General features: G+C 45.5%; 2 protein-coding genes and 1 long non-coding RNA gene across 7 annotated transcripts in view; 2 read left to right on the top strand and 1 right to left on the bottom strand.

Moving 5' to 3' along the window:
* Positions 1 to 1,363: 1,363 nt before the first annotated feature.
* POLR3C (RNA polymerase III subunit C) lies at positions 1,364 to 17,843 on the bottom strand. Of its 2 annotated transcripts, XM_036443034.2 has the most exons (15): positions 17,709 to 17,842; positions 16,482 to 16,648; positions 15,474 to 15,729; positions 15,180 to 15,365; positions 10,342 to 10,430; positions 7,957 to 8,061; positions 7,736 to 7,828; positions 6,126 to 6,206; positions 5,835 to 5,886; positions 5,130 to 5,190; positions 4,344 to 4,494; positions 3,526 to 3,627; positions 3,353 to 3,402; positions 2,786 to 2,935; positions 1,364 to 1,538 (listed from the first exon to the last, which is right to left on the bottom strand). In XM_036443034.2, the coding sequence occupies exons 2-15, from the start codon at positions 16,626 to 16,628 to the stop codon at positions 1,457 to 1,459; spliced, it is 1,605 nt and encodes a 534-aa protein (XP_036298927.1). In that variant the 5' UTR covers positions 16,629 to 16,648; positions 17,709 to 17,842; the 3' UTR covers positions 1,364 to 1,456. The 2 variants fall into 2 exon arrangements, with proteins under 2 accessions (XP_036298927.1, XP_036298928.1); XM_036443035.2 differs by lacking the exon at positions 1,364 to 1,538 and having other exon boundaries at positions 2,851 to 2,966; positions 17,709 to 17,843.
* On the top strand, positions 3,624 to 5,012 carry LOC123652531. Its single transcript, XR_006741907.1, has 2 exons — positions 3,624 to 3,852; positions 4,243 to 5,012. It is a non-coding gene; the product is annotated as an uncharacterized LOC123652531 (long non-coding RNA).
* A 166-nt stretch (positions 17,844 to 18,009) lies between the features above and the next one.
* RNF115 (ring finger protein 115) overlaps positions 18,010 to 22,287 on the top strand; it is a 69,225-nt gene continuing 64,947 nt past the window's right edge. For 2 of the 4 annotated variants that reach the window (XM_045582963.1, XM_036443060.2), the window contains exon 1: positions 18,010 to 18,251. In XM_045582963.1, the coding sequence (XP_045438919.1) occupies positions 18,156 to 18,251 (96 nt within the window). In that variant the 5' untranslated portion in view covers positions 18,010 to 18,155. The remainder of the gene's footprint in view (positions 18,252 to 22,287) is intronic. The other 2 variants (XM_045582964.1, XM_036443061.2) reach the window with 2 other exon arrangements.

Raw genomic sequence — 22,287 nt, 5'->3', positions numbered from 1 at the left:
GGGCCGAATGGTTTACTGAACAGTCATAAACTGTCATTGTGATGGAAACACAGCGGAGTACAGTGATGACAGCGCGGTGCGGGCCACATTGCAAGGCCTGGAGGGACGGATTTGGCTCGCGGGCCTTGTGTTTGACACATGTGGCATAAGGCATAGTTGTCCTTGTTCCCCAAGGTCTGGCCTAGTACCGCTATGGAATAGGTGCTCAGTGAATGCCAGTGAGCAGCCTGAGGCGGAGATGGTATCTTATTTATCTTTGTAGATTATATCCGGTATAATGGCTAGCAATTGGCACTTAAATGCTTAATGAATGGTAAGAGGAAACTGAAGAGATTATAAAACAAAACCTGACTGCTTTAAATGACGGAAGCTGCTCTGACAAACTACATCAACCATGTTAATCACGGTGCCGAGACAGCAGGCTTGCTTTTAAGGAGCCAGGAGGAGGAAGGCAATGACTTACTGAGTACTGATTACATGCGGGTACTGTGCCAAGTGTTTTACATGCGTAATTTCACATGTGCTAGAAGCCTGGAGCTGGCAGATGTGGCTTCTTTCCATAGATTATTATAATAGAGTGAATGCTTGGGCCAATCCACCTGCTAGCCCTGAAAATGCTTTCCCCCTACTTGGTGGCAGTCTTTCATATCATACTCCCTACATTTGTGTATGTGTGTGTGTGTAAGATTACAGTGTAACAAAGAACAGGCATAGCTTTTTTCTTCTTTCCTTTTATTGATTTCAGAGAGGAAAGGAGAGGGAGAGGAATAGAAACATCAATGATGAGAATCATTGATGGGCTGCCTCCTGCATGCCCCCTACAGCTTGAGCCTACAGCCCGAGCATGTGCCCTGACCGGGAACTGAACCATGACCTCCTGTTTCATGGGTCGAGATTCAACTACTGAGCGCACACCAGCCAGGTAACAGGTATAGCTTTTTGAAAATGTAATGAACTGCTTAGGAAGAAGTTTCTTCATTGCCAGGAATGTTCAGACACAGACAGTGCTGACTCTGGGTGAGATCTAAGTTTTTTTTTTAAATATATATTTTAATGATTTTTTTTACAGAGGAAGAGAGAGGGATAGAGAGCTAGAAACATCAATGAGAGAGAAACATCGATCAGCTGCCTCCTGCATACCCCCTACTGGGGATGTGCCCGCAACCAAGGTACATGACCTTGACCGGAATCGAACCTGGGACCTTTCAGTCCACAGGTCAACGCTCTATCCACTGAGCCAAACCGGTTTCGGCTCTAAGTTTCTTTTTCCTGCCAAGGAGGAGAGAATGCAGGGACGGTTCGAAGGCAGGATCAGCAAGCTGGTGTATTCTGGGAGGCAGGATGGAGGGTTTCAGTACAAGAATCCCTAGTTTATCCCACTATAAAGAGTGCATCCGGGCACCTCCTGTACTTCTCCTTCCCATCCCTCAGGTCTCTGGGGGAGACTTCTCCAGGGTCACTGCCTCTTCATGTTGCTCTCTATGTACGACTCCAGCAAGAAGATAGTTTCATCCACCTGGATCTCGCTGGCGTCCAACCTGAGAAAGGGAGAGCGTTTGCTGATTGAACACTTACCAGCAGATTTACGGTGAGAGGCTGGGCGGGGTGTGCCATGCAGAATTGCTTGGTTACCCTGGAGATTAATGGGTAGAAAGCAGGAGCACCAAGAGATCCTTCTCCCATTTACTGAGCATCTCTTAAATGCCAGGCATGTGGAAACTGCTGAGGATTCAAAAGCTACAGCCTCTGTCCAGGGAGAAGTTAAAGTCTAACTTGCAATCAGGAGAAAGAATAGCACATGTCAAGGCATAGAAGGTTCCAGTGTGTTTTAAAATAGAAGCTGAAAGTGGCTGAGGCTAGACTGAGTAGTGATTAGGAATGGAAGGGAACTTAGACATGATTGAAGCAATCTAAGAAAACCCCACAGCTAACATCATACTCAATGGTGCAAGACTGAAAGCTTTCTCCTTAAGATCAGGAACAAGATAAGGATGTCTGCTTTTCACTTCCATCCAACCTTTATAAAAATATATATATTTTACTGATTTTTTTACAGAAAGGGAGAGGGAGAGCTAGAAACATCGATGAGAGAGAAAGATTGATCAGCTGCCTCCTGCACACCCCCCACTGGGGATGTGCCCACAACTTAGGTACAAGCCCTTGAGGGGAATCAAACCTGAGACCCTTTAGTCTGCAGGCTGACGCTCTACCCACTGAGCCAAACCGGTTTTGGCATCCATCCAACCTTTTACTGCAGGTTCTAGCCAGGTAATTAGGTAAGAAAAAGAAATAAAAGGCATTCAGATTGGCATGATCCTATACACAGAAAAATCTCAAAGGATCTGCAAAACAACTAAGAGTCAACAAACAACATTTTTAAGAAGTTGCAGGATATAAAATCAAAACACAAAAGTTAGTTTTAGCACTGGCTGGTGTAGCTCGTTGGTTGGAGCATCATCTCACATACCAGAAGGTGGCAGGTTTGAGTCCTGGTCAGGGTGTGTGTGGGAGGCAACCAGTCCATGTGTCTCTCTCATCTTGGGGACCAAGATGGAAGGCCAGATTTGAGGCACATTAACTGAAGTAAAATCAACAACCTTGGTGAACAAGAGTGTGTGGTGAGGGAGGAGAACTGAGGATGTCTTCAGAGTGCAGTTCGGGGAAATAGGTTAAATTTTGTTAACAGGGCTGGAAAAGATAGAGTTCAGGTTTGTCTGTGTCAACTTGGGAGGTGGATTAGTCTGGAAGGTATGTGCAACGTAGGCTTGAAGTGCAGGATGCTTACTTGTTGACGTTACGCTTTAGAGTCTCTATCTGCTGGCGCTCAGGGGCCGTGATCATTTCCTCTATCTCCTGCAGCTGTGCCTCCTCCGCGCCCGTGGCCTGCATGGATGCGATGATGGCTTCCACCCTCTGAGACTTTTCTAGGAGCCGCCTGTCAAACACACAGCTCTGAGGCTGGTCCCCTGGCTGTGGAGACTCTTACCCATCAGCCCCGGGGCAAGACACACCCTCCCCCATGTTCCTAGTCAAAGTGGATAATGCCACCTGTTTTCTACAAACTTAGAAATGTGACTTCGCTCCCGAAATTCTTATTGCCTCTCGTCTGCATTTTATATTTGGTGCCAGTTTGTACATTTCTCGTGAATATAATCTACAAAATTATTTCACTGGGAGTATATATATTGGAAGAGTGTAGTCTAACGCATGATTTATACCAACCTACAGTAAACTAACAATTCAATGCGGCTCGACTGGTTACTGTCTCTATTGGTTTCCATTTCTATAGGAAATTTCCCCTTAAGCCTTTGACCTTGAAAAAATGTAATTACTAAACTAAATTGCTACTCACTTGTTCTCCTTGGTTTCAAACTGCCTCCTTTCTATCAGGTTGGCTATGCTCTGAGGAGAGAGAAGACAGCAAACGCACATAGATCTATTTCAGTAGCTCAGGTAAAAAGGCTAACGGGGGCGTGAGGGTGGGACTGGTCTCTGGGGGGGGAACGGAAGGAGGTCTGGGATTACCCTGTAGCACCGGTGCAGCAGCATGCGGGCAGCCGACAGGATGTTCACAGTGTACAGATAGAAGGTTCTGGAAGGGGCGTGGTCTGGCGTTTTGGGAATTTCCTACTTGTCCACAGAGAGAAAGAGGAGAGCAATTATACTGTTCAGAACTGCCGAGTAAGCATGTGTCCCCTCTGCAGCTACCATGCCTCCTCTCCTTCACTTGCACTCTCCTCCTCCCAGTCATCCCCGCCTCAAGGAGGACTGAGCTGCCCTGTTTTTCCATCTGCACATCCTGCGTGGAGGGGAGAATGAACTAACACTTACTGAGCACCTCTTGTGGGCCAGGTGGACTGTATTTGATCTTTACCACAAACCACCTTATTTCTTACCACCCGTCACCATTTTATAGATGGGAAAAGTTATGGTGGGTAATTTGCTTGATGTAACTAGGTAAGTGGAAGAGCTGTGATTCAGATTCCAAAAGCCATTCTATTGCCTTACCAGGTCTACCACATGGCTCTGCACAGAGTGGAGCTCAGTAGATGTTGATGAATGTGTTCTATAATAAACTTAAGTTCAAGGAAAGGACAAATCACAGGGACCAGGAATTAGGAGAAAGGGTGGACTGATTTCTTGGCTGTGACTTTTTTTTTTTACTAGGTCAGTTCAAGCTCCACAAATATCTGTCAGATGCTTGCTATGTCTTCATTAACCTTTTCTTTTTTCCTGTCTCAGAGCGGGAGACAGAGTTTGCATGGGGTTCAGGATGCATGCCTCAGGAGTTTCTCTCGCCCTCGTCCAGCTCTGTTGGTTGATGGCTACTACCCATTGGTTACCTGGAGCAATATGAAATTTTCTGAGAGCATCTTATAAAGCATATCCTTCGCCTCCTTTGCTGGGATCATTGCAAAGTCTTCTACCTGCTTCTGCTCCAGGTGTTTCTTTTGCAAAACTAGACGAAATATTCTGGCGCAGCGAGACCCAAACCTGGACAGGAATGAAGAAAGCAAACAGCATGCTTTAGCTCCCAGCCGCACACGGTGGGGGCTCTGTTCCCATCTGTGGAGCCAGGACCCAAGAGGGACAGCAATCAGAGGACTCTTTCTCAATGCCACTGCCGGGCTGACGGTGGTGCTGCTAGCCACAGGCGGTCACCGACTGCTGACAGCCCGGAGGGCCTCACGTCCTGCCCTGGTAAGTAAAGCTTTACGGAGGCTGGCCAAAGGGCACTGGGAATGAAGCAGGAGGATATTTAGGATGCAGACAGTAGAAGATGGGATCCATAGCAGTCCAGTGAAAAATGGGGCAGGTGGCCCTAGCCAGTGTGGCTCAGTAGAGAGAGCCTCGGCCTGCGGGCTGAAGGGTATCAGGTTCGATTCTGGCCAAGGGCTTGCAGGCTCAATTTCCAGTAGAGGGCGTGCGGGAGGCCGCCGATTGGTAATTCTCTCACCATTAATCTCTCATCATTATCTCTATCCCTCTCCCTTCCTCTCTGAAATCAATTTTAAAAAAATGGGGCAGGTATGCCTCTGTTGGTTGCTTACACAATGATCAAATTACTTGTTCAAAGAGGCATGGAAAAGAAGCGTCTGACCCCCATCCCAGTCATAGTGACCCCTTACCGTTCCTGTACAACCGACTCCAGGGTGGCTGTGGCTAGGGAGCCGAGAACCTTATGCAGGTCTTTATGCAGAGGATTAAGGTCACTCAATCATGTTTTGGCTTGGTCATTGTGATATTAGTTTAATTCCTAAGTCTCTAATTTAAAATTTAAATGTTATTTGTTTTTTACATTGATCACATTTATAATAAATAAGTATTTTAAAACTTTAAGTATGGTATTTAAGTCAGGATTTAGCTTAACTAAAATTTGGTTAATTACAAGTCCTTTCTGCCCTGGATAGTGTTGCTCAGTGGTTAGAGGTTCAGCCTACACATCAAAGGGTGGAAAATTCAATTCCGACAAGGGTGTGTACCTGGGTTTCAGGTTTATCCCTGGCCCCAGTTGGGGTGCTTGTGGGAGGCAACCAATCAATGTGTCTTTCTAACATCAATGTGTACCTCTCTCTCTCTCCCTCCCTCCCTCCTTCCCTCCCTCCCTCTTTCTCTCTTCTACCCTCTCTAAAAAGAAAAATAATCAATGGGGAAAATATCCTGGGGTGAGGATTAACAAAAACAAACAAAAAGTCCTTTTTACTTCTTTATCATCAATGTAATAAATTTTCTAACTTATTTAGCATACCAACTATTCTCACATCCTTTCTGTCATAAGTCGCCACTCTCATAGTCCGGCTGCCAGACTGTACAGAAATAACTGGTAAGGATACTGATGACATACGTTCCTCCACCACTGTCGCCAGACTTTCCAACAAACTGTAGCTGTTAAAAAAAGAGGGACTGTGTGAACTGACTGGACAATCCAGTGATTCTGTTTCCAAAGGAGCAAATCTAGCCCAGTCTGTAGAAGGAAGCCTCCTGTTAGGTGACGGCAGGGAAGCTGTCTGAGTCAGTTAGCTAGAGAATGAGGCTATAGGAGAATGAGACCAGGTATCTCTGGCAGAAATAAATCCTAAGCATAGCAGAAAAAAGAAACATTAAAAAAGCAAAAACAGACTTACTGGATCATCTGCCAGCAGAGTGAGATACTGATCAAGAACTTGCTTAGAGATGTTGTAGCCGGTAGGTAGAGATCTGAAGATCTAGGGTGCAAAAAGATACTAAAAATGGGCTTGGGAACTTAGAATTGCTGACATTACTAAAATAAATATGTTTTAATTTTAGATATCACAGTATAAAAATGTCCCCAAAATACAGCAGCAATGTTTGTATAAGAGTAAAAATCTAGAAATAATCCAAATGTCCAAAAATTAGGGATTGATTAAAATAAAGTACAGCATAGTCATTAAGTGAAATATGACATAGCCATTATAAAAAAATAAGACAGATCTATAACTGACATGAAAAGGTGTATATTGTATTGGCACAGGAAAACTACAAGTTTATAACATGTACACATATCTATATATATGTGGGATGGTACATAAAAATAGTCTGAATAAAGATACATACCAAACTATTAACAAGGATGCCTGGGATTGAAATTATGCAAGACTATAATAGTTTGGGGAACTACAACTTTTTAAGAATTATACATGTCTATTCTGTTTGAATATAGGTCATGTAGTTACTTTGTCATTAGAAAAAAAAACATATTTAATTTTTTAAAAGAATCTTTTTGTTGATTTCAGAGAGGAAGGGAGAGGAGAGAGAGAAACATCAACAATGAGAGAGAATCACCCATCAGCTGCCTCCTGCGCAACACCTACTAGGGACGGAGCCCAAACCTGGGAAGGTGCACTGACTGGGAATCAAACCGTGACCTCCTGGTTTATGGGCTGATGCTCACCCACTGAGCCACAATAGTTGGGCATGCATTTAATTTTTTGCTATATAAGTTAAGAATTTAAATATAAATAAAAGCTTAATAAATATTTTTTGTATTAATAAATATATTAGGAAAGTAATAGAATATAAACAAACAGATTGGATATGTTAAATATTAATATTTTAAGAACGATATAGTTAAACAAGTTTAAAATATACAAAATATGCCGAAACCGGTTTGGCTCAGTGGTAGAGCGTCGGTCTGCGGACTGAAAGGTCCCAGGTTCGATTCCGGTCAGGGGCATGTACGTTGGTTTCGGGCACATCCCCAGTAGGGGGTGTGCAGGAGGCAGCTGGTCGATGTTTCTCTCTCATCGACGTTTTTAGCTCGCGCGCTCTCTCTTTCTCTCTTTCTCTCTCTCTCTCTCTCTCTCTCTCTCTCTCTCTCTCTCTCCCCCCCCCCCCCCCCTTCCTCTCTGTAAAAAATCAATAAAAATATTTAAATAAATAAATAAATAAAATATACAAAATATATTGGGGGGAAAAACAATTAAGGGGCCATATAATGTCCTGAGCACTAAGGCTCTCAGATTCCAGTGGTGCATTCTTAGAATAGGAATAGTTTGTACTTTGACTAAGAGAATGGCTTAGATTTTTTAAGGCTGGATCCAAAGAGACCAAATATTTTAGTACCTACCACCTGCAGATAATCTCTGTCCCACCTCAAATAACCAAGGCTCTTTCGAGGCTCAAACCTCATCAACCTAATTCCAGGCTGTATGTATAATAATTATGTTATTCTACCCAAGAGCCTGTCAGAAAAGGAGTACAACAGGAGACTCACCTCATTGGAAGACAGTGGCTGGGTGAAGGGGGCACTGGAGGGAGTGGTGATCTCACTCATCCGAAGCATGGTCCTTACGATCTCGCTGCTGGTCTGGATTTGAAAAGGGAACTGGAATTCAGAATTCATTCTGCTGTGCTGGCTCTAGCTAAGGGCCAATGGCCACATCTGGCAAATAAGATCGTCCCTGATGGCCACTGTCCCACCCCCTCAGATGTCACCTGGTCCATCCTGTTGGCCACTGCGCTGACAATGGCTTGGTCTCGGAAGTGCTGGTGGAACCTGTCAAGGTTGGCTTGCCAGTAAATTCCATCATCTGGAATGGGCTGAGGAGGAGAAAAGGATCAGCAAGAAGCATCTGCATGCACTGGGGAGTTTTCTGGTGAGGAGCTTAAAGGGAACTGGCCACCAATTGTTTGCTGAAAAATCATCTGGTCACATGGTCCATTGCCTTCATAAATTCAGTCTCATTTCAAACAGATTCTCAACCAACTTCCAATCTTTTCTCTGTTACATTTTAACTCTTCTCCAGTATCCCCAAATCTCATTTACCCCACCCTTATCATTCTCAGCAGAGGACTTTGCATCTTATTTTGAGAGAAAACAGAAGCCATTAGGCCAGAACTCATCCAAGTTTGTGCATACCCCCCACATTTATTTTTATTAAAGTCCACTTATAACACAGCAGAAAACAGGTGCTTCCTTTTACCTAAGCTTAGTGCCCACACTGAAATGGGAGACCTTACCCTCCCTGCATTCTCAGGGACCAGCTCAGTTTTCCCTCCTCTCTAAATCTTCAGCTTCTCTCTTTACTGTCTTCCCCCACCAATGTTTACCTTGTCCAAATGTCTTCTACTTTAAAATAATTCAACACTATGAGTTTTCTCCTTTTCATTTTTGTTACAGTCAATGTTGTCAAAGAGTTGCCCATCCATTGTATCTCTGTCCACAGAGGTACTCAACCCATCCCCACCACTGCACTGAATGTCAAGGTCCCCTGGCTGCCAAATCCAAAGAAGACTTTCCAATTCTGATCTTCTTTGATCTTTCTGAAGCATATGACAAGGTGGGACATTTTTTCCTTCTTCTTTTTTTAAATATATTTTATTGATTTTTCACAGAGAGGAAGAAAAAGGGAGTTAGAAACAATGAGAGAGAATAATCAATCAGCTGCCTCCTGCACACCCCCTTCTGGGGATGTGCCCGCAACCAAGGTACATGCCCTTGACTGGAATTGAAACCGGGACCTTCCAGTCCGCAGGCCGATGCTCTATCCACTGAGCCAAACCGGTTTCAGCCATTTTTTCCTTTTTAATTTTATGTGACCCCCCTTTGATTTTATCACACTATCCTTTTTATCAAGTAATGTTTATTGATTTCAGAGAGAAAGGGAGAGGGAGAGAGAGATAGAAACATCAATGATATGAGAGAATCATCGATCGGCTGCCTCTTCCATGTCCCCCCCTGGGGATCAAGCCCACTACCTGGGCATGTGAAGATCTGTGGGAAAAAACATTTGAAGCAGAAGGAATACTAAAGGCAAAAGAGTTTGACATTTTGAGGTATGGAAAGAGAGAAGCTGGAACGTAGTGAACATGAGGAAGAATGGAAAGAGCTGAGGGCGGAGTGCCTGGTCTCTAGCAGGTCTCATATAAGGCTCAATAATCCATAGTCAAGACTTGGATTTCTTCTAAGAGTAATGGGAAGCTACTAAAGGAGTCTAAATCAGTGTTATGTTGGGATTAAAAAAAAATTAAGAAAGTTAAATAGGTAAGAATGCAGGTAGAGTAACCATTAGGAGAATGCTGGCAAAGAGCTGACTCGAAGTTTGATGGTTTGGACTAGGATGATAGCAGTGGAAATGGTGAGAAACAGCTGGAGTTTAGGTAACTTGGGAAATGGGGTGACATGTTTTACTGGGAGATCAGATGGTTTCTAGGATTTTAGCCTAAGCAAGTGGTGGTGAGTTAGAGGTGACTGGCCTAGGTCCTTTCCTAAGATGAGGAAAACTAAGAGAACAGATATCTGGGTGGGAGAAAACAATTATTCTGTTTTAGCCATACTAAATCTGAGATGCTCATTAGATATCTTTGTAGAGATGCTGACAAGGCATCTATAATAATAAAAGCATAATATGCTAATTAGACCAGGCAGCCCAACGACCTTCTGGACAAAGCCAGGGCAAATGTGGCTTCGAGGGCCAAGCCCCTTGCACGAATTTCGTGCACAGGGCCTCTAGTTTGAAGATTAAAGCTCAGGCTTACAGATGTCTTTCCGACTCATTTCTCACCACAGGTTTCCATGGGCCGCCATGTTCCAGCTATACCGAATAACCATCTTTTTCTAGGTCCTTTTTTTGCATAAGCTGCTACCTCTGTCCAACAACTGAAGTACATTAAAGCCTCAGAAGGGAGTTCACTCTTTGTTACTCTATTGCAGACCAAAGTTTAATCAAGTCCTAATTCTACCAACTCCACCCAGGAACCTTTAGGGCTTATCTCAGTGCTCCTTCGGACCTGCCTCCGGGGCGGGGGGTGGGGTGGGGGTGGGGAGGGGGGGGACTCCTAATCAGAAGGCCCCGTTACCTCTTTATTATCTGCGGTTACCTCTTTATTATCTGCGCTGTGTTTGAGTCTCTTGGCCTTGGGCTCCCCAGGAGCATCCTCCTCAGACGATCTCCTCCTTTTACCTTTCCCTGCCAAATGAAAGAGGTGGAACTATTAGGCCACATCTCATGATGACAGGACAGGACCAAACCTGAGAGCAGTGTCTATCTCAGGGACGTCTGTAGCTGCCGCTAGTGTAGAGCTGCTCAGAAGATGGAGCAGCGACAAGAGACTCAGGTAAATGATGAAGCTATCAGAAATTCACCGGTAAAACAGAAATTCATCATCTTAATCCCTCAAACTGCTCCTGCTCCAATGTTTCCTTTCACAGTGAACGGCACCATCCTCCTCCCACATAAGCACATCAGACACACAGACGTCCTTCCTTCCTTCCTTCCTAATTTCTTTACTGATTAAGGTATTACAAATGCGTCCTTATCCATCCATTAACTTCTGATGCCCTCACCCCCCTGGTGTTCGTGTCCATTGGTTATGCTTATATTAATGCATACAAGTCCTTTGGTTGATCTCTCCTCCTTTCCCCCACCCTCCCCTATTTTCCCTCTGAGATTTGGCAATCTGATCGCTGCTTCTCTGTCTCTGTTCATCAGTTTAAGACATCATTCTTGATACTTGTCCACATCACCATTTCTATATATTTTTCACTAATTTGTCTACATTTATTTATCGGGTCTAGTAATAATTAATGTCGTTTTTAAACATTCGTTTAAAATCTTGCTTGGCGTTGACTTGTATTGACATAACCTTCAAACACGTGGTATCTACAGAACGTGTGAAGTGCAATTAGCAAGTTTTGCTTGAAAAAGTTTGTGTTTGGTTTGGTTTTTGTTGCAAAACTAGGGCTAAGAAGATGGCGGATGAAGAGCATATTCGGCACTGCATGCTTTACGAGTTCCAATTAGGAAGAAAAGCAAGTGAGGCTGCAAAAAACATCTGTAGTGCTCTTGGTCAAGATGCAGTTAGCGCCAGAAAATGCCAGCGTTGGTTTGAGAAATTTTGCGAGGGAAATTTTTTGTTAGATGACAAGAGTGGTCGAGGCCGTGTGTCCAATTTTGATCAAGAAGCTCTTCAAGCTCTTTTGGTGCAAAATCCTCAAATTACCCAACAAGAGCTTGCGACAACTTTAAATTGTTCACAAAAAACAATTTCCAATCAATTGCATGCACTTGGCAAAGTCCAAAAGTTTGGAAAATGGGTTCCTCATGAGTTGACCGACAACAACCGTAATCAGAGTCACAATTTGCAGTTCGCTCCTCTCTCGTAAAAACCGTTTGCCATTTTTAGAGCAAATTGTTACCGGAGATGAACAATGGGTGCTGTATGTTAATTTGAAAAGGCGGCCTCAATGGTTGGACAAAAATGAGGCTCCTCAGCCCACGCCAAAACCTGACTTGCATGCGAAAAAAGTGATGTTGTGTGTTTGGTGGAATTTTAAAGGAATTCATTATGAACTTTTACCATCTAACCAAACTATTACAAGTACAGTGTATAGTGCCCAATTGGAAAGGTTAGCCCAAGCTTTAAGAGAAAAAGAACCCGCGCTGATTAATCGGAAGGGCGTAATTCTTCACCACGATAACGCACGACCACATACTGCAAGAATCATTGCTGAAAAACTGCGCCAGTTGGAATGGGAAGTTCTCCCTCAACCTGCATATTCTCCTGATATTGCCCCTTCCGATTACCATTTGTTTCGTTCTTTGCAAAACTTTCTTCTTGGAAAAAAATTTAATAATGAAGAATGCCTCAAAAATGCATTGACCGAATTTTTTGCATCAAAATCACAAGAATTTTACAACAGAGGGATTAAAATGCTTCCTGAGCGTTGGGCACAAGTAGTAGAAAACAACGGCAACTATATTGTTGATTAAATTTTGTTGTATTGGAGGAGAATCCAAGATGGCTGCTCGGGTAGGCAACTAGCCACAGCCGCACACAACAATTTCAATAAAATACAACTAAAATATAAAATGGACATTACCTAGAACTACAGGAAAGTTGACTGACTGGAAATTCTATAACAAGAAGCAAGGAGAAAACCAGAAGGAAGCGCGGAGGAGCTGTAAAAGCCCAAGGTACGGAGACACGCGGCGCGCGGAGAGGACAGAGCTGGAGAGGAGGGAGGCAGAATGCCTGGCTGGCGGTCCCAAGCGGGAAGGAGAGAAAAGCTCCGACTGTGCTGGGCCCAGCACCAACTGCTCTGAACCCCAATTCTAGGCCAGACCCCGGGGACCCAGGCTCATCCATAGGGAGCCGGGCTGTAAGGCGGGACTCCGGGGAAGCGGCGAAAGGAGGTCCCGGAGGCGCGCACACTGCGCGCAGAGAAGGGCCGGCCGGCTGTGCCGCGGGATTGCCCTGACGGGAAGGAGACAGGGGCTCCAGACAGCTCTGAATGCCACCTCCAATCCCACTACCAACTGAACTGAACCCCAATACCGGACTCATTGGGGGAGAGCATAGACAGTTTGGCAGCAGGCGAAAATCGAGGGTACCTTTCTCTCAGAGGCGCTTGCAACAAGTACTGAAGGACCCTGAGTCTCAGGAGTCGCATAGGGCGGGGCTGACGGAAGCCAAGGCTGTAGGCTCCACCCTGAAACCCCGCCCCATCAGGAAAGCTGCCTGCGAAAATGCCTAAACCAAATAGATCACAAACGAAAGAAATGGAGGACAAAAAGCAACTGGATATAGAGTTCAAAACCACACTTATAAGGTTGTTCAAGAATCTCCTAGAAAAGGCCGATAAAATAAAGAAGACCTATGAGGATATGAAAAGGGATCAACCAGAAATAATAAGGGATCAACAAGAAATAAAGAATACATTGTCTGAAATAAAAAAAAATTATACAGAGTCCTAAAAACAGAATGGAAGATCGCAAGAATCAAGTCAAAGATTTGGAACATAAAGAGCCAGAAGACACTCCTCTGCAGAAGCTAGAAGGCAAGAGAATCCAGAAAATTGAAGATGATGTAAGAAACCTCTGGGACAACTTCAAACGATCCAACATCAGAATTATGGGGGTCCCAGAAGATGAGAGAGAGCAAGATATCGAAAACATACTGAAAGAAATAGTGACAGAAAACTTCCCCCACCTGGTGAAAGAATTGGACTTACAAGTCCAGGAAGCACACAGAACTCCAAATAAAAGGAATCCAAAGAGGACCAGACCAAGACAAATCATAATTAAGATTCCAAGAGCAAAAGACAAAGAGAGAATATTAAAAGCAGCAAGAGCAAAGAAGGTAGTTACCTATAAAGGAGCACCTATACAATTGTCAGCTGATTTCTCAACAGAAACCATGCAGGCCAGAAGGGAATGGCAAGAAATATTCAAGGTGATGAATAGCAAGAACCTACAGCCAAAGATAATCTATCCAGCAAAGCTATCACTCAGATTCGAAGGTCAGATAAAGAGCTTCACTAATAAAAAAAAGCTAAAGGAGTTCATCACCACCAAACCAGAATTATATGAATTGCTAAAGGGGGTTCTTTCAAAAGAGAAAGTAAATAAAGATAAAAATTATGAACAACAAATACATAACTATCAACAAGTGAATCTAAAAACCAAGGAAACTAAAAAAAAAAAAATCTGAGGAACAATATTAACTGTTGAATATAATAGAATCAGAGATATGGAAGGGGAGTGAACTGTTTATTCTTGGGGAAAAGGGGAGAGGGTGATGTGGGAAGAGACTGAACATAAACTGTGCACCTATGGATGAGGACAATGGGGGTGGGGAAAGGGCAGAGGGTGGGGTGAGAAGGGGGGGGAAAGGAACATTTGTAATAATATGAACAATAAAAATTTATTAAAAAAATAAATTTTGTTGTATTGTTTAAATAAATTCGATTAAAAAAAGTATTAGAAAACGACATTAATTATTACTAGACCTAATATTTATTTCTAATGTAATTATTATTATCATTTTTTATTGATTTCAGAGAGCAAGAGAGAGGAAGAGAGATAGAAACATCAATGATGAGAGAGAATTATTGATTGGCTGCCTCCTGGGAGCTCCACACTGGGGATCGAGCCTGGAACCCAGGCGCATATGCCCTGACTCGGAACTGAACTGTGACCTCCTGAGCTACCTACATTTGCTTTTGCCCCATCCTTTCTGTGCACAGAAAAATCTTTTAAAATGCAAATTAGATTATGTCACTTTGCTGTTTAAGAGTCTCATGCTCTACCGACTGAGCTAGCCGGGTGAGACTCACTTTGCTGTTTAAAACTCGTTAGTGGTTTTCCTTTGCTCTTAGGATAAAGAACAGATATTCTGGGAGGTCTTGCATGATCTAGCCCTTGCCTATCTCCCTATCCTTATTCTCATGGCTCTTTCCTTAGCACACAGTGCTTTAACTGACCTGCGTTCACGTTCCCAAATACCCTATTTTTTTCTCTCTCACTACATTCCTTTGCCAAAAATGCTTATCCTCTGCCCCCCTCATACCTTACCTCACCGGTTGGCAACTACTACTGCTCCAAATCTTGGCTCAAATGCCACTTTCTCAAAGAAGCGGGGCCCCAAACTCCCAGGTAACTCCAGTCTCGTTATACATTTTAAAAATACCTTACATTTTTTCCCTTCACAGTACTTACCACAGTTTGTTAATGTAAGTCTCCTGTACTAGCCTTAAGCCCCCCAAAAAGGCAGAGACCATGTGTTTTTTTATATTTTATGCCACAGTATGTGACACAGGATAAATACTTGCTAACTGCTCAATTCATTCATTCACTCATTCATTCATTCACTTAACAATCACGGAGGAAGAGTCCACAATTAGGGCAAATCACAGTTCCGTGGTCAAAATTCCTCACCGATCAAACTCAGCTTAGGAACCAGGTACATGTCCTTTTCACTGATGACAAGAGTGGGGGCAGGCTGCGGGGGCCCAGGCTCTGCGTTCTCAGCGGGAGACACCAGTGGGCAACGCTGCACAAAGTGCGTGTCTGCTAGCCGCACAAACGTGCTCGAGACCTCCGCGTAGTCCATGGTCTTGCCGTCTGTGGGAAAGGAGAGAAGAGGCAGGTGAGGCTCCCGAGACAGCCAAGGGCCCCTCCGGCGGGCAGCCAATCTGTGCGTTTGCCAGCAGCTGTGGCCACCGTACCGACCTTCCATGGTTTCCGTCAGCCGGTCGGCCACTCTCTTCACGAGCGCGGACATCGTCATCTTGCCGTTCAGCAGCAGCTCCTCCACGATCAGCTCGCCGGTGTCGCTGTACAGGGTTTTGGCGGTGTAGATGTACCGGGGGTACCTGAGCATCCGCAGCACCCGGCTGCACTGGGCCTCGTACTCCACCGTGCCACGCCTGTGCACCTGGTACGTCACCAGGTTATGCTGGATGAGGACGCACAGGGCCTTCTTCACCTGGACGCGACCCAGAGGAAGAGGAAAGATCTGAAGACACAGCTCTTTATTGCTCACAATTAATATATATATATATATATATATATATATATATATATATATATATATTATTGATTTTTTTAGAGAGGAAGGGAGAGGGATAGAGAGTTAGAAACATCGATAAGAGAGAAACATCCATCAGCTGCCTCCTGCACACCCCCTACTGAGGATGTGCCTGTAACCAAGGTACATGCCCTTGATTGGAATTGAACCTGGAACCTTTCAGTCCCCAGGCCAACGCTCTATTGCTCATGATTTCTGCCCAACAGTTGCCTAAGCATCAGGAGATGGCTGGGTAAGAATCTCCGTGCTGCCTTCCTCCTTCCATTGGAACAGCAAGAGTCACACATAAATAGAAGAAATCAGGAAGATTCCTTGCTAGGATGCTCATATTTCCTCTGATCTTTATTTATCAAAATACAATTTACTTCCCTTCTATTATTCTCATTCCTTAACGGCAGTACTGAGATTCACAGACTCATTGTGAATAAAGGAAGGACGGCAAAGGAAGAGCAAAGATGTGCCTATGAAGCAACAAGGAGCCAGGAACACTTTGAGAAGCAGACCGTGGGCCTCTGTCTCATCCTCTTTCCCCAGAGCGGGCTCTCTCCCTTCCCATTTTTTTTTTTGGGGGGGGGGAGGAGTAACAATATTCAAAGGTAAGTGAAAGACATTAATGAAAATAAAAGCAAATTAGTATCCTCCAAACATACCTGATCCAGTGATGTCTTTGTGTCATGGACAATCACTCTTAGTGGCTGGCTGCCAGTTCTGATTAGGTGGACTCCAATTTTTTCCACAATCTCTCCAAAATGCTCTTGTAGCAACAAAGAACACAGTTTAATTTCTGCTTGAGTCATTGTACTAAGGAGTTTCAGAGCTAGAATAAAAAATAAAAACACATTTTTATGCTGAAGAGGTTTATGATGTTGCATGGAGAGCTGCTGAGTATAAATTCAAGTATTTTGTGGAGGGTGATTTGATATTATATAGCAAAAGCCTTAAAATCTTGCCTATCTTCAACCTAATAATTTCGTTTTGGATACTCTCCTCTAAGGAAAGAATAAAAAGATGCTACTATAGTTCTCTTTAGAATACGAACATACTGGAAACAGCGTAATGTCTAACCACGAGGAATCACTTCAATAAATTATGGTGAATCCATACAATGGAATGTTACTGCAGCACTTTTGTTTATGTATTACCATAGAAAGTTGTTCACTAAGTAAAAGAAGCAGGCTACAAAGCAAAATGTGGAGTGATATTTAATCAAGAAAGAAATGTATGAATAGAAAGAAAGAACTGGACTATATATCACATTGATCTTTTAAAAATATTTAAATTTTTTATTGATTTCAGAGAGGAAGGGAGAAACATCTTTATGAGATTGTGTGTGATCCTAATTTTCTTTAAAGATTGCGTGTAGATGGTTTTACAATGTCACAGGCCTTCACTCCTACACTTCACTGGAAGAATTAAGGCCACTTCACAGCCTATTGGGAGTGAACAGGCAGTATCATTCCCAGTTCATAAAGGAAATGACAATTAAGGATAAGAAATTACGAGGTAAAGGAAAGCTTTGCAACAGTATGATTTCAATAGGAGATGAAGTACGTTGCTTGCAGGACAGTATTTAATTCGGAAATTTCTACTTCTTGACAAAGTAGGCACAATATATATAATTGAGTATAAAATTGCTTCCTTTTAAGGAAAATCTCAAGTGCTGCCAAACACTGCTTTATTCCTCAGAAGCCAAGACTTTGCCTCTCAGCTGCAGTATCTCCGTCCACACGTCTTTAGGGAAACATCCCAGACCCTCTGCCATCCCCGGAAAGGACTTTCAAGGGGGCTTGATCCTGGCTCTTTACTCCCTGCACGTAGAGTCCCAGTTCGGGCCTGGGTTCCTTGGTCCGTCCGGTTCGGACAGCGTTTTCACTAACCTCTGGGTCACCGCAATCTAACGCCAAGTTTCCCTCGGCTGCGTGCGGCTCCCACTGCCGCCAGGGCAGAGGGACAGCCCTCCGCCTTTCCTCGCAAGAAGCACCACCTGGACGACCCGGAAACGGGGAAAGCGTTGGCCACTCTACCCCAGCGCCTCTGTGGTTTCCCCGGGGACGCTCTTTCTCTCATCTCGTTAAGAGTTTGGAGGACCAGCGAGGCGCCGCGGGGGAGGTGCGGGCTGACTTCCCTTCCGGCGCCTGTGACGCTAGGGGCGGGGCCTGGGTCCACGCCGCCTCCGTGGGCCGGGCGATCACGTGACTGACGCGGGCCCGGAGCGGCGGCCGCATTGAGGAAGCGCGGGCCGGGCGGCGACTGCAGCCGGCGGCGAGCGAGCGGCTGGCGGGGGAGGCGGCATCCCTCTCGGACCCGCCGGGCGGAAGAGGAAGATGGCGGAGGCCTCGGCGGCCGGCACCGGCGCCGCCGTCGCCGCGCACCGGTTTTTCTGCCACTTTTGCAAGGGCGAGGTCAACCCCAAACTACCGGTGAGAGCCCCGCGTCCCTGCCCACGCCCCGAAGTCCCGGAAGGGGTTGGAAGCGCCCCCCCCTAAACCCCTGAAATCGGCCTCCCGAATCCTGCTGCCCACTGTTCTCCGGCCGCGGCCCCTCGCTCCCTCTCCGCCCTCCCCCTCGCCCCCGGACGCGCCACCTGCCCCGTTACCCCCGCTCTTTACCTGCCCCTCCCCCATCTCCTTTCTTAGCAGGTTCTCTGACCACTCTCCCCTCAGTTTCCTCCTTAAACATTTTTATTTATGGATTGGTTCCTTAGAGAGGGGGAAACATCGATTTGTCGTCCCACTTATGTGTGCATTCATTGGTTGCTTCCCGGATGTGCTCCGGCCGGGGACGGCATCGGCAGCCTTGGCTGCGGGCAGGATGCTCTCACCAGCCGAGCCGCCGGCCAGGGCTGCCCTCGGCTTTCTTTCTTTCTTCTTCACCTTGGCTCCTTCTCACGATGACCGGGGCGACCCCCCCCTTCCCCCCCCCCCCCTGCTGTTCTCACCTTCCTCTATTTCCTTTTCCACTTCACACCCCCCGCCCCATCTTCTGTGAATCAAAACCGCGGATTGATAAGGACAGCAGCGCCTTTCCCGCTGTCCCCGGGGGAGAGCGGGCTGGAAGGTAACTGGGGCAGCGAGGGATTCTGTTACCGGCGGCCCGCAGGGCTCCGGGGAAAGGGAAAGCAGCCGTGGACTCATGACCCGCACGCAGGCTGCCCGCCTCCCCGCCGCTGTGGAAGGAAATGGCTTTAGGAAGGAGGCAGGACACATTGTTTCAACTTGGCTATCTTGGTTGTCCTGCTGCCAGGGTCTGGAGCACCGTCTCCGACCGGCCCCCTCCCCCAGTCCGCCTCTCACGACCAGATCCAGGGCAGAATGCTGAGGACCGCATCCGCTGACACACATCGCTTCTCTCCGGTTTGTGCCAAGCTGGCTGTGGGCCCCTGGAGAGGGAGAGATCCCGCCTCTGCCGCAGGCCAGCAAACCCGGGGCTCTGCCGGGGTCGGGGCTGCTGCAGGGAGACCCACCCTGGAGAATGCTCGACCTTCAGAAGGAGTTAGGATAGTTCTAGTGTCCCCCCTCACCCCCCCACTGTTAAAAGATAATGCTTTTTAATATTTTAAATAGTTTTATAAATCTCATGAAAAATGGTTCACCTTAACAGTACTTTGCACATGTGGAATTTCATACCTAAACTTGGTGATACTATGTTGGTTCATTTATGGCTACTTACAAGAAGACTCAGTAGTAATGTCCATTCAGTAGAGTCTTTTTTTTTTTTTTTTTTTTTTTTTTTTTTTTGGTTGAGCCTACTCGGACCAGGCTGATGAGACGGCTAAAGAAAATTCATGGTAATATGAATTATGTGAATTTCCACTGAAAGGAATTGAAACTAAAAGGATTTCCATATTTATCCCCGTCGTGGTTTTGGAAGCTAATGCCCCGTTCAGAAGTTAAAGAGTTTGAACAGCTCACACAATCCTGTAAAAATTACAACTGGCCGCCCTTTAATAAATAAAGAGGGAGTTCTGCTTAGAAGTTTAAGGTCCAGTCTTACGAAAGGGCGGCTGCCGAACCACTTAACTGTCAGGTTCAGTCCATGGGCAAGTCTAGGGAGGTGTGCAGGCCGAATGCCTTATTTCTTAGACACCCAAATGGAGTCCTGTAAATAGCGCCCAAGGGCGCTTTAGCCTTCTCACCTAAAGCGGTGCTTTCTCAGGCTTTCATGGCATTTTCTTTCTTTTCCATTTGCCCCAACAGTTTCATTTTAGGAAACAAACAAACAAAAATGTTCATAGACGGCTGGAGATGCTTTTAAAAGAAAGGGCTCATTAGGTCATTGCTGGCCAAAACGCAGGCTGGCCGTGGGGCATGGAGTCCGCATGACCAGCTCGGTAGGAACGGTAACGTGTTCATCACCTGGAGTTCGCAGGCATTTTCATACATCAGGGAAGATGTAAACTGGGTGACAGTTTTCTTGAGCTCCAGGCAGGAAGGCGGGAGCCGGGGAAGGGGGCCAGGTCTGGGACAGGCACAGAGTCCTAGGGAGAAATGGCCCCTCCTTTGGGTGGGCGGCGGCAGCATTTGGGAAGGCCCCGGTGGAAACGAGGGCCTGAGGCTCCTGGCTGCTGTGCCTGGCCAGGGTAACTGCGGAAACAGCCACCTGGAAATCAATCTGGAGGGCCAGCAGGGGATGGGAGGAATGTGAGCAGTCTTTTGTCAGCTGGTTCACAGCTATTAAGAAGCGAATTGTTCTCTCTCTCTCTCTCACTCTCTGGCCTCTGTAATTTTAATGGAGAGCATCTCAGAATTTCCTTGCTATTGTGTGTTACTTGGTTGTGATTGCCTGTCTGTGCTCGGGTGTGTTTTATGCCATATTTCGGTACTGAGAAGAGCAGGCCCCTTGAGTTTTTCCAGTGGACATCAGTGCCCCCAGTCCCCTCACCACAGACAGGGCGTCTGGGTTTTGTCCACTCTGTGCGACCAGTGACATGTGATGCCTTGTTGAACATTGTGGCCTTGGTTCTTTTGGAGCCATGTCTCCCTCGCCCTCCCCTCCTCCCCCATGTAAAGCAGTTTTTAAACTATGATTGACATACAATGTTACATTAGGTTCGGGTGTATAGCATAGTGCTTTGACGTTTCTATACCTTACAAAGTGATCACAAACAGTCCAGTACCCATCTGTCACCATACTTAGCTCTTAACGTCTTTTAAGTCGTTGGGTTATTGACCTTTAAGTGTGAGAAAACAGTCTAACTTTCCACAACTTCCATCTTTTCTTTTTACCACCTGAAGTCCTCGTTGTGAAGTGCTCTTGAAAAGGGATACTTTGAAAGACTTCAGTATTTTTCTAAGCCTCACTTTGATGGCCCAGAGGCACCACATTATTTGTGGTGCCTGACTTGTCAATTAAGGTCTAGTGCAATTAAATATGACAGAATACTTACCCGTACATAAAGGTTCTCTGCTGGCTGTCCTTAAGGCATACCTGGGAATATGGTACCTGCCCTGAAGAACCTTATAGTTTTTTAGAAAAGATGTGACAAACATGGAAAAAATATAAGGTGAATGAAGATGGATATATGTGCTTTAGAATTCAGAGGAAGGGAGGATTGGTGAGGTCAGGGAAAGAGTGAGAGGTGGATTTTAAATTGAGTTCCACAGGATAGACAAAATTCAAATTAAGAATTTGTAGCATATACTGAGTATGAAAGAGGGAGACATTTAGTAGATATGCATTTTTAGGAAAAGGTGCAGTGAAGTTAGGGGTATAGTTTTTATTCATAGATAAGCCAGTGAGTTTTATGGCCATTTCTATATCCTTAATCCAGACTGTTATCTTGAAAATGTTGGTTATAAGAATGATCAGGTCAAGCCCTAGCTGCTTTGGTTCAGTGGATAGAGCATCAGCCTGCAGACTGAAAGATCCTAGGTTTGATTCTGGTCAAGGGCGTATGCCTGGGTTGGAGGACTCAGTCCCCAGTAGGGGATATGCAGGAGGCAGCTGATCAATGATTCTCTCTCATCATTGCTGTTTCTATCTCTCTCTCCCTCTTTGAAATCAATCTATACTAATAATAGAGGAATATGCAAATTGTCCGGGAATCGTCACAGTAACAGTAACGATTGTTACTGTATGTTACTGTATGTTACTAGGCTGCTTGGGGTGACAAGGTTGGCAGGGGGCTTAGTGAGGGATGACCAAACGACTGAACAGGCTGCATGGAGCGACCAGGTTGTGGGGGGTAGTTGGGGGTGACCAGGCTGGTGTTGGGGGGAGTTGAGGGCGACCAGGCTAGCAGGGCAGGGGGGGCAGTTGGGAGCAACCAGGCCGGCAGGGGCAGTCCCGGGTTGTGAGAGGGATCCCAGATTGGAGAGGGTGCAGGCTGGTCTGAGGGAACCCCCCCCCCCCATGAATTTTGTGCACCGGGTCTCTAGGTTTGATTCTGATCAAGGGCATGTACCTTGGTTGTGGGCACATACCTAGTGGGAAGTGTGCAGGAGGCAGCTGATCAAT

Source organism: Pipistrellus kuhlii, unplaced genomic scaffold, assembly GCF_014108245.1.
Source record: "Pipistrellus kuhlii isolate mPipKuh1 unplaced genomic scaffold, mPipKuh1.p scaffold_m20_p_18, whole genome shotgun sequence".
NCBI classification, from domain to species: domain Eukaryota; kingdom Metazoa; phylum Chordata; class Mammalia; order Chiroptera; family Vespertilionidae; genus Pipistrellus; species Pipistrellus kuhlii.
This window is presented reverse-complemented; position numbering and strand designations above follow the sequence as displayed.